The sequence below is a fragment of the Asparagus officinalis genome, chromosome 7 (genome assembly GCF_001876935.1).
Source record: "Asparagus officinalis chromosome 7, Aspof.V1, whole genome shotgun sequence".
NCBI classification, from domain to species: Eukaryota; Viridiplantae; Streptophyta; class Magnoliopsida; order Asparagales; family Asparagaceae; genus Asparagus; species Asparagus officinalis.
In genome coordinates, this window is record NC_033800.1 from 36,969,327 (window position 1) to 36,981,507 (window position 12,181).

Below are 12,181 nucleotides of genomic sequence, written 5' to 3' on the forward strand. Positions count from 1 at the left end.
CTCTCACTTAAATACACCTGCTGGGTGCCCAAACACTGATAAAAAAATATACATCTGATATATATACATGATTATTCATCATAAGAGAATTATTCACTATTAATAATTCACATATATTTATTATAGAATTTTCGGGGTTTTATAGTTCCCCAACCCAACACTTGATATATTTTAAGTCCTATTTAGGAATAATCTCCGGGAATGAACCCTTAATGGTGCGGTCATTCGTTGGCACTCTTCGCGGAGCAGCCTTCGATTGGTATCGCCGCCTCAAGCCGGGGAGTATCAGCAGTTAGGATGACATGGAGGACATGTTTCTGACAAACTTCTTCGACGACGACACCGAGATTTCAATCGGCACACTGTTTGACGAGAAACAGAAAAATGATGAGACGGTCGAAAACTTCGTGAAGAGATTCCGAAACAAAGCAATGAACTGCAGGGATCCGGTAAGTGAAGACTTTATCCTCGAGACTTGTCACAATAATCTTTCATTAGACATCCTCGAAGCTATGGGAATGGCACCACCAAAGACCTGGAAGGACTTGAAACTGCGAGGGGAACGAGCCGAACGATTCCTTAAAAGGAAGATGGCAGGTGAGGTCCCAAAGAGTATCGTACATATCGGGAGTATCCTTCTTCAGCCACTCCAATTGCTGGTTCGAGGGAAAGTACTCCTGGTACGGACAATCCCCCATTGGAAGGCCAGAAACTTGGTGCATCTCATGCAAGGCCAGCCCCAACTCTCCACCGCTAGTCAGAAATGTGTTACTATCGGGGATATATGTCTCTAACAATGCCAAGAAGTGGTGACAGCTAACCGAGAATCCATATATAGTGGCTCGTATAGGTGCGTACAACCCACTGCTCTTTAGATCATTCTCCCAACGTCCCAAGACGTAACTGGTCATACGTGTTCACCATCCCTTGGGTTGCGAGAAAGCCCATCCATAGCATCTGAAATCTGGTGGAGGTAACCTCCTCCCAAGCTGAGCCAGACGATTCTTCACAGTAGGAGCGGCTGCTGATACCTCGCCTGGGGGTGTGGTATCAAGATCCAGAATCCCTGGTCGAAGACCGTGAATATAATGATACCCAACAGAACCAGGAGTCTTATGGTGGGAGGTATATCCACAATGAACTCGATCAGCATCTTCTGTAAGATTCCAAGACATCTGTCGCTCTATGGCTTGCCTCTTTAAGTGAGTGAAAGAATGCTGACGAGGAATGGAAGGAATATACAGGAGAGCTCCTTCATCTTTATTCAGCCAATGCTCATCAGTAAGAATCAACCTAGCCGGATCCTCAATGTGATCTCCGAACAGAAAACTGGGCTTCTTTAAAGCCTGAGTAGAAACAGAGTCCGCAGTAAAAGGAGCATCCGTGATCAGCTGGCGTAAGCAATAACGTCCCCATCTCATATCAAACGGCAGGATTCATCGGAACGATCTTTATCAAACTGAGAAAGCGGACCAATAGCCTGCCTGATGGAAACCGAAGAGAAGACCTCCCCACTACAACCGGTAGTAGCATGAGAAGAGAGACTGCCCATAGGGAACTCGACTGCAACAAAACAAGGATAGAGTCAGAAAATTATCCATGAATTAAATCCATAAAAAAGCGAGATAAGATCATCCACGGGGTAATTGGAGAGACGATTTTGAGTGTCTTACACTGGAAGAACGGTATGCATCATCACGTAAATAACGTGGTAACATACACCGACCTACAAAGTATAAGATGACACAAAATCGCCCTAATATACCGGAAGACTTGAATTGGCCAAGCAAAACAAGTCCGAAACCTCGACCCCCGTGAAGGAGGGTGTCGGCTCTTCCCGAATGACCCGCGAAGGGGCCAAACGAGGGTGTAACAGAACCGCGAGTTTCCCGAAACCTCGACCCTCGCGAAGGAGGGTGTCGGTCCTTCCCGAATGACCCACGAATGGGCCAAACGAGGGTATACTGGAACCACGAATATCCTGAAACCTCGATCCCCGCGAAGGAGGATGTCGGTTCTTCCTGAGTGACCCGCGAAGGGATCAATCAGGGATACAGAAAATATAGATTCTCACCCCCGAAAGAGGATGTCGCTGGAGAAGAGGCCGTGGGAACCTCTCCCTCGCTATGCTGCGAAAGGGAACGATTCCTATGAAGTCGATGTCGACGCGGAGACATGGAGAATCTGCAATGAAAATCAGCAGGTCAGGTATAATCATAAATCTGAATACCCGAAATTTAAAAGGAAAATTAAGAACTTTAACTAAAATCCTATGAATAAATAGGATTTTATAGTTGAGGTCTAATTAAACCTACAAATTTCGTGCATGCAAAACATTAATCATCATATTGCGGTGTAAGCCCTCATGATAAATTTTGGTAAAATACCCAAAATACCCCTCGTGTTCAAGGCTAAATTCTAGTCAAGGACACATTCGAATCGGGTCATGATCATCATATTTGTCCATATAACACCCCCAATATCCCACAATGTTGGTTAAGTTTACAAATAAACCCTTTTGTAAAATTTAGCCAATTTTACAAATAAACCCCTCCACAAATTTCGGTTTAGTTTTCGCATACCTTTCTCAAAACTTTAGTCATGGGTTTGTGGTCTGAACTTTTGAAATTTCAGCCCTAAAATTTCAGCCCTTTTGCAAATAAACCCCTCTATATTTTTTTGGGTTGATTTTTACAAATAAACCCCTCAAACAATATTGATTCTTTCGCACGAAAACACTCCTCAAAGTTCGGCCAAATGGGGATAAAATTTCAGTCCTAAATGTCAGCCCACTTTACATAAAAACCCTCAAATTTCAGTCCACTTTTGCACAAAAGCCCCTTAATTTCGGCCATATTACATTTTTTTGCATAAGACCCCCCAAAACTTTGTGCATACACAACCCATCATCAAAGAGCCTATCTTCTAACTCATGAGAACAAAAAGCTATGATCTTTGCATACAAATTCGTGGCATACCCTCATTACAAGCATAAAGTTTCAATCTTTATCAAAAATGAGAGAGTTTTTGGAGGAGAAGCTTACCCAAATCAAGAGGCTTGAAAACCCAACTCCAAGAATCAAGACTTGAGCTTGAAGATGAAGAAGGAAACCATAGATTGAGGGGAATATTTTTGGCCAAGAGAGGGGCATAAAAATCCGAATTTTAGGGTTTTAAAGGGGGAAAGTTTCAATGGGTTTGGAGTTCTCAAAGAGGGAAACCATGGTGTTTGGATAAGAGGAGGAAGAAGATAGGGTTTTTGAGAGGGAATAGGACTCTTTTTGAAAATTTGGAAAGAGGGGGAAAACAAAAGAGGAAACAAACAAAACAAAAAAAGGAAAAAAGAGAAAAAGGGGGGGGGATTTTTGAACTGAGACACCCTAGGGTGTCTCGGTTTTGGCCGAGACACCCAAGGGTGTCTCGGCCAAGGTTGAGACACCCTCGGGTGTCTCAGCCCAGTTCGAGCCCCCGGATCCCCTTTTGAAGCCCATATTCACCTGTTTTCGTCGATTGGTGGATGTTTCGACAAAATCAACACTAATCAACGTACAACACTCAAAACCCTAGGGTCAACGCCGGTCAACGCGTAACCCTAGGTCAACGCCGGTCAACGCGTTGCGATCAGGGTCAACGCCGGTCAACGCGTAACCCTAGGTCAACGCCGGTCAACGCGTTGCGATCAAAAGTCAACGTACGACGGTTCAAAACCCTAAGGTCAACGCCGGTCAACGCATAACCCTAGGTCAACGCCAGTCAACGCGTTGCGATTAAAAGTCAACGTACGATAATTCAAAACCCTAAGGTCAACGCCGGTCAACGCGTAACCCTAGGTCAACGTCGGTCAGCGCGTTGCGATCAAAAAGTCAACGTACGACGTTCGAAACCCTAGGGTCAACACCGGTCAACGCGTAAACCTAGGTCAACGCCAGTCAACGCGTTGCGATCAAAAGTCAACGTACGATGGTTCAAAACCCTAAGGTCAATGCCGGTCAACGCGTAACCCTAGGTCAACGCCAGTCAACGCGTTGCGATCAAAAAGTCAATGTACGACGTTCGAAACCCTAGGGCCAACGCCGGTCAACGCGTAACCCTAGGTCAACGCCAGTCAACGCGTTGTGATCAAAAAGTCAACTCAATGACACAAGCCAAACTCAACTCATCAGTTGTAGATTTGAGACTTCGACGACGGCCAGACGATAAACGCAGCGCCGGAAGGATTTCAGCTATTCATCAAAGCGTCGAGTAGACTAAAAATCGAAGGAGTCAAGAATCGAAGCTAACTACAGGTCCTTTATGCTGACTGAAGGCTGGACCAATCACATCTAAAGTATTCCAGCCTCTTCTACAAAAGAAACGAGTCTGGAACGCTTTGGAGGGGTATCTGTAGGCATCGAAAATTGCCTATAGGTCTCCACGAAAGGCTCAGTGTTAAGAAATGACGATGAACGTCACCATCTGGTTCACAGAAGCTTGATTGATGTCGGTGAATGCTTGAAGTAAACCGACAAATTACGTGAACTAACAGAATGTCGGAATAACAAAGGAACGGACTAATCGGGCACCTCGTGTCGTTCACAAACGGTGAAATACCCATCATGTCTTATTTATTCCACAGATGATCCAATCATTAAAGCTTATAGAACTCTTCGTCGGCTTTCCAACGCACTTCGAATCGCTCAAATCCGAGTTCGGACGAAGAAGTTACGGCGGAAATGATCAAACAGGCATCGAAAATGTCTCAGGCTAAACTGAGACACCTAAGGTGTCTCGGCCCAGGTTAAGACACCCTGGGGTGTCTCCAATGCAGAAATGGTCAGTTAGGTGGTTTTAACCATCCGAAACCCCCTGGAGCCTATAAATACAACCCCGGGTCCTCATTTTTTTCGGATTTGGAGTTTTAGAGAATTGGCGAAGCCCTGCCGGATTGAAGAGTGATCGAGTTCTTCAACGCAAGAGATCGAGAGTCGTCAGATCTGCATCACCCGCATCCGATCCTTAGTATTATCCCGTTGTGGTAATTCTAAGAAGAGCAATTATCTCGCTGTTGTCGAGATAAGCGCTTCTGCTTCTAGATTCCTTCGCGGATCGACGAAGTTCTGGACCTGATCTGATTGCCAGGTAGTCCACGGATATCAACGTCCCCATCACCGGCTAAAGACCCACGCAAGCAAGAAACGACGAACGGATCTTGCGTTATTTTCGAAAAGTTGTAATCTTTCATTTTCTTATTCTTTTTATTGAATATCTTAAATTCTTTGTAAGCGATCCAGATTATAATGAATTCGACAATGAAGGCAACTTTCTCCGAAAACAATATGGCGACCACAGTGGGAGCCAACAGCCTCGCTGCCGAGGCTGTCGTGACGCAACCGGCATTCAAGATCCGGGTGAATGAAGAGATCGAATACGAATTCGATCAACAAAAGTTTGAAGAGTACCTCTCTTCCTCCTCCTCAAGATCCGCCTCTCCAAACAGGCGCAGGAAGGCCTCCTCTTCCAGGAATGCTCGCACGACCTCAGGGTTGAAGAGCCAAGATCCACTCGCCGCCGCTGCATCTCTCTCTCTCTCTCTCTCTCTCTCTCTCTCTCTCTCTCTCTCTCCCCAAATTCCCACCGCCAAACCCTCCAGATCCCCTCCTCACATTGCGAGGGTCCGCCTCCCGCCGTCGAGACTGACGCCGACGACAGCCCCCTCCTCCTCCCGCCTCATGTTGTAGAGACTGACGCCGACGACAAACCCCTCCTCCTCCCTCCTCCCACTGTCGAGACCGACGCCCTCCCTCCTCCCTATGTCGACACCAACGCCGAGCTCCCCCGTCGAAGGTCCATCACTTCTTCCTCTCTCGCGACTGATGCCGACACAGGTATTTTTGGTACAGTCTCAATTTGGGTATTTTTGGAGTGATTTATACTATAAACTGTCTGTATGGCCTAGTATGACTGAGAAATCAGTTCTTATGTAATTGCTTATAAGGTTGACATTTGGTTTTTTGAAATTGTGGTGCATTCAGCAAACATGAATCATGAATGTTACCTATTTAGCGGTAAGTCCAGAATATCATCAATGCTATGATTGTCGTGGTTAGGAAATAGAATAAGTTTCTTCCGTGTGCATCTGGTTTGATATGTTATTAAATTTTTTACCACTGTGTTGCAAATTTAAGGTAAATAGTGAAAATTCCCGAGTTATACGATAAACTGTCTGTATGGCCTAGTATGACTGAGAAATAAGTAATCTCAGCACGAGTAAAATACCTGCGACACTTTTCAAACGAAAATAGTCCTTATGTAATTGCTCATAAGGTTGATAATTTGGTTTTTTGAAATTGTGGCGCATTCAGCAAACATGAATCATGAATGTTACCTATTTAACTTTATTTAAGATCTACTTCTAGTCATGCAAAGTGTTTTTTGGAGAGTATACCAGTGACAAGCTATACCTGTAGGTTCTGCACTTAATAGATACAAAGCCCGAACCAACAAAATAAAATCTTTTCTGCCACAAATCAAACCATTCTAGTATAAACTAGGTGTTTCTAGTCGAGTAATTCTCATGGTTATAGACTTGCATCATTAGGATATAATTTCTCGAAGTTTGTAACACATTGATAATTGTTTCAGGGCTACGAGAGGACAGTGAATGTTGAAACAGATAATGTGCTACCCATTGGACTAAGTGAAAATGATACCCAAAATCTCATGGATGTTGATGGGGAATTGCATACAGCTCTTGTAGGCCCGAATGAGATGACTTTCATAGGAGAGGCGCCATACGAGGGAAAAGAATTTGCTACATTGGAGGAGGCATACAATTATTACAATTCTTATGCAAAAAATAGGCTTTGGAATCCGTAAGGAAACAGCCGATAAGTCAAGAAAGTCAGGAGAAATTATTTCTCAAGTTTTTGTTTGCAACAAGGCAGGGAGAAAAAGGTTATCCGATAAGAGAGAGTGTGGGAAACTTGTCAATCGCCGTCCAGATACTAGAGTGGATTGTCCCGCAAGAATGAAGATTAAGTTGACTTCCTCCAAGACATGGATTGTCATGAAGTTTGAGGGAGAGCACCCAACTCATCTATTATTGAGCCCTAATAAAGTGTGGAATCATTATTCTCACAGGCAAAGGCATCGCTCGAAGACTTGCAAGAGAATTATTGAGAATTTGAGTGAAGAAGGAATGGCTCCTTCTACTATTGCTCGAGTGTATAATGTTGTGTCTAAGAGTTTTCATGAAGAATATATTACTGCACAACAATGTATTGATCACATTAGAACTATTAGGAAGAACAACATTGACAATGAATGCATATCCATCATAAAGAATTTTCAAGATAGGAAGGGAATCGATCCAGAATTTTACTTTTCCATAGAGCTGGATCAGTCGGGGACTATGAGGAGTGTTTTTTGGGCTGATGGGAGATCAAGATCTTCTTACTTAAGTTTTGGAGATGTATTGGTGTTCGACGTCACATATAAAACCAATCATTTGAGCCTACCGTTTGCTCCATTCACAGGTGTAAATCATCATCGGCAGTCCATTCTCTTTGGTTGTGCATTACTTGCAGATGAGCAAGAGGATACCTTTATTTAGTTGTTCACCCAATGGTTAAAATGCATGCATGGGGTTGCACCAAAAGCAATTATCACCGATCAAGATGCACAAATAGGAGGAGCTATCAAACAAGTTTTTCCTAATACCCGACATCGTTTTTGTTCTTGGCATATTGGCAGACATATTGCCGAGCAGCAACTTCCAATGAAAGCACAATATGGAGATGAGATTTCTACATATTTTGATAAGTGGTACCGAGCTAGCACTATTCATGCTTGTGAGGAACGATGGAAGATTTTGAAGGAGAAATTTAATATAGATGAGAATGTAGATAGTTGGCTGACAAGGATGTATAGATTGCGTGCACATTGGGTGGATGCATATTTGAAAGACATATTTTGGGCAGGAATGACAACTAGTCAGAGAAGTGAAAGTATCAATGTATTTTTTGATGGTTATGTAAATACAAAGACTAGGCTTGTGGACTTTGTATGCCAATATGACAAAGCCTTACCAAATCGCCGTGCATCTGAATCTCGAGAAAACTTTATGACATTGAATACCGTGCCTGCAATGTTGCTTCGACATCCAATTGAAGTGCAAGTTAGCAAGTTATATACTAGGGGGATCTTCAAAATGTTTCAAGATGAGCTTACTAATGGGTTATCACTTTTTCATGAAGAAATGCTAAAGGAAGAGCCAAAAATAATTTATCTAGTTGGAGATTTTTCTGAAGAAAAAGATAAATGGGAAGAAGTTACATATGACAAATCTAAAGAGCTTAAGTTCAAATGCTCTTGTGCACTTTTTGAAACCGATGGGATCCTTTGTAGGCATATATTGCATATCATATGGCTTCTTCAGTTGACAGCTATTCCTGATAATTATATATTGTAAAGATGGAAAATTGATGTAAGACACAAAAACATTAGATTTTTTAATGATATGGATGTAAGAAGCAATGAAGGTAGTATGGAGCAGTGTAATATTATTAGATTGTGGGCAATTCGAGCCAGATTCAATGCTACCCTTGAGATGGCTTCATGTTCAGCAAATGCCATTTCTATGGTGGAGAGAATGCTACAAGATATCACTGTATCAGTTGAGAATGAAGTAAAGCTTAATGACGTTCATATTGCAAACTCTCAAATTGAAAGCCAAATTAGTTCAAATGCAAATGTAGTATTGAGAGATGGTTAAGAAATTTTAATTCGTGATCCTAGTGGCCCAGTCAAAACAAAGGGTCGTCCAAGAGGTGCTAGCAGGTACAAGTCAGGAATTGAAGAGTCACAATCGAAAAAGGATGTAAAACAGCCAAAAAAATTTTTAGAGTTTGTGCAACAAGCGCACATTTAAATCTGGTGGCCCAGTGTGTAGTATGGTGAGAATGCAGGGAAATAGTATTGCTGTCCTCATCGGTACTCGATGTCGTCGCGTTATTCTCTGCGATTCGTTCTCGACCGGGAGAGAAGAAGAGAGGGGCTCGTGCGTCTCGCTTTCCCTACCACGGAGCCGAGGAGCAGGGCGCTAGTCGCCGCGGGGTCGCGACGGCCGAGCGGACCCGTCGCAATTGAGGAGTATCGGGAGTGTCTTTTGGTGGTGCTTCGGGTTTCAATGGACGCAAAGAGTAGAGAGAGATGAGATCTGCGAGAGAGAGAGAGAGGATTGAGAGAGAGGGAATAAAGAGATGAGAGAGAGGAGAATTTTCGACGATTGGGGCTGTTGACCGGTGGCAGAGGATTCTGGCATCGTCGTCCGAGAGACGGGGAGCGCACGAGGGGGGGTTGCTCAATATTGGGGAGAAGATGGAGAAGAGAATTCTACGAGTGGAGGCGTGTGGGGGTCGTTTCTCGATGGGTCATCAACAAGCTGAGTTGAGAATCTCAACGCGAGCGTTTCTTTTGCATAAATCTCAGCAGAATTGATTAAAACCATGATATTCAGATCAGGGCTGCAGACTGGCCACTATCAGCTCCATAGAAGGAATAATTCCCCCCTATGTCAAGAGCCTCCATAAATCTCAATATATATATAATTAGTATATATATATTATATTATATATACTATATTATATATATTATAATATATTATAGTATCATAATTATATATATATGTTTATGTATAATACAACTTGTTTATGTAATTACTATAAGTATTTACAATTTGTTTATGTATAATATATGTATATGTGTGTGTGTGTGTATATATATACATATACATATATTGAATGACATGAAAACTTTGGGCTACTTAGTCTAGTGGTAAAATTTAGGAGTTTTGAGAGTAGGTTAGTGGTTCAAATCCTAGCCACTACATATATATTTAGAGGTCTTTGATTTGACCTTTAAATTCTACAATTATTTTTAATTTTGTTTGTTTCTACAAATTTTATAATTATTTTAATTTCTATAATTTTTTATATTTATAAATTACATAATTATAATTGATTAATAATATAAATTTTTTATCAAGATTGTGTTTATTTTTGGAATTGTATTCTTCAAAATTTAAAAAAAAAATTAAATAATAAAAAAATCGGCTGGGCCCGGGGCCCGGCCCGCTTGGGTCCGGGCTCCGTTTTGCCCAGCCTGGGCCCGATTTTCCGGGCCGGGCCGGATGGACAATTGAGAATCTTCCTTGCATTTTAACAGCTAAAGGAAAGGACCAGCTTCGTGTCAGTTAAAATTAAAAGGAAAACCATGTAATGAATAAATAAATAAAGGGGTTTTTGCTTTTAAACCCATTTGTTTATTCCCATTTATCTTTAAACCCAAGTACTATTATTTGTATCTTTAAGCCCAATTTACTTTTTGTATTTATCTTTAAACCCAATCTCCAAAATATTATACTTTCACCATTTGTACTCCTCTCATGTCTTGCACAACCCTTATAGAAAATATACCTTCAGATAGAAATAGAGCAACGATACGAGCTCTATGTCTTGCACAATCCTTTTGGTCAATTGAAATAGTTTGACCGGAAACAAGGCTAAACATGTATGCCATCAAGAACACCCCACAATCCAAGCTACTGCAAGTTCAAATGTTTGCAATATCAATATAACACTCTTGGCCCGCAATATATGGTCGTTATGCATTAGCACATATGAAAAAACAACATATGAATAAGTCGAATATACTAACCCACGTTGTTGAGGTATATCAACACTTTCTACCTCCTGACAAGAAGTAATATCTAAATTCCAAGCATCGAGAATGGTAGAAATAACCCAAATTAACATTGTTCTCTTAACGTAAATTAACATCATATTCTATGGTATAGTCCACAATAAGAAGCAGTATATGGATTATACTAAACAACCCATTTTTATCATTTTGAATTTTTGATCCACGTCCAACCCAAATCACAACATACCCAACTGAAACCAATCAGCTTTATTCAGAACAACATATACTTCTACTAAAAGGGTTATATACAATTGCAATCAAAGAAGTTGAGTTTTTACGAAAAAGTTTTTTTTAACACCATATTTCTCCATCAAACATTCTTACAGTTACAGTGTAAAATTATAACACTTAACCGTCACCACGGCTTTGGAGTTTTAATGTAGTGGAAGGGTTTCGGATAGCGTGTGTGACATGTATAGAGACTAGAGTTTCCATAAATAGATTGTCTTTAATTTTCACTTGAGCGTTCGTGTTAAATCAATTAACAACATAATCTGTGGTAGAATCTGCAGTAGGAAGCAATATAGGTATTCTGCTAACAATGGCCCATTTGCATCATAGCCAATTGAAATCACCCGGTCAACTCCTTATTCAAGCTAGTGTACTTCTCCTCTTCTACTAAAAAGAGTTTTTACTATTGAAATCAAAGAGCCCAGAACTCTCACCTCCTGAACAAACCACTGAAGTAGCTCGCACTCTGCGATCCCTTCTCCAGTCTGAGCCAGAGGCACATCAACCACAGCAGCAGCTCTCGGGACATCAACCAACGCTTGGCTTGACCATGATCACAATCTCCCCCCGATCAACTCCAAACTACAACACAAATCAGAAAACCAATTAAAACCCACTTCAGCAAACAGCTCAAATTTTACAACCGCGCAATCAATTGAAGATTTTGACTGGCATTAGAAATGAGAGGAGTGCAAATTTAAGAAGCTACCCCAATCCACCCCAACCCAATCAACTCCAAACTACTACGCAAATCTAAAAATCAATCAAACCCAGTTTAGTAAACAGTAATAACTCTATAACTACGGAATCAATCTGAAGTTTTACCTTACGTTTGGATTGAGAGAAGTCCGGATCTTTTGGGTTTGGAGAGGTGAGAGCGCGAGAAGAGCTGAGGGCGGAGGAGCTGACTCTAGTGAGCGCCACGTGGACCTGGTCAGAGCGCGGGAGAAATGGGAGATGCGTCTAAATGCCCATGTCCAAGCCGCTCAGAGAATGAAGGGGGGGGGGGGGGGGGGGGGGTAAGTTGGGAGAGAAAAAATCTTCGCCTGATTTAACCCCTAAGTTTATATGCGGCGCCAAGGGGTAGTTTGGGGATTCTATATAAATACAAATGGTGAAAGTATAATATTTTGGAGATTGAGTTTAAAGATAAATACAAAAAGTAAATTAGGCTTAAAGATACAAATAATAATACTTGGGTTTAAAGATA

The 12,181-nt window shown here is 41.8% G+C and overlaps 1 protein-coding gene across 2 annotated transcripts; it reads right to left on the reverse strand.

The window, feature by feature from the left end:
- On the reverse strand, positions 672-11,963 carry LOC109846544. Of its 2 annotated transcripts, none has more exons than XM_020415790.1 (5): positions 11,802-11,963; positions 11,406-11,553; positions 10,455-10,582; positions 2,075-2,184; positions 672-1,563 (listed from the first exon to the last, which is right to left on the reverse strand). In XM_020415790.1, the coding sequence occupies exons 2-5, from the start codon at positions 11,498-11,500 to the stop codon at positions 1,423-1,425; spliced, it is 474 nt and encodes a 157-aa protein (XP_020271379.1). In that variant the 5' UTR covers positions 11,501-11,553; positions 11,802-11,963; the 3' UTR covers positions 672-1,422. The 2 variants fall into 2 exon arrangements, with proteins under 2 accessions (XP_020271379.1, XP_020271378.1); XM_020415789.1 differs by having other exon boundaries at positions 11,797-11,963.

Coding starts and splice junctions, on each gene's coding strand:
- LOC109846544 (XM_020415790.1), bottom strand. CDS start 11,500: ATGTCCCGAGAGCTGCTGCTGTGGTTGATGTGCCTCTGGCTCAGACTG. Junction 2,185..10,454: donor TGCTCTATTTCTATCTGAAG/GTATATTTTCTA, acceptor TTTTCATTGCAG/ATTCTCCATGTCTCCGCGTC. Junction 1,564..2,074: donor AGCGACATCCTCTTTCGGGG/GTGAGAATCTAT, acceptor GTTTTGTTGCAG/TCGAGTTCCCTATGGGCAGT.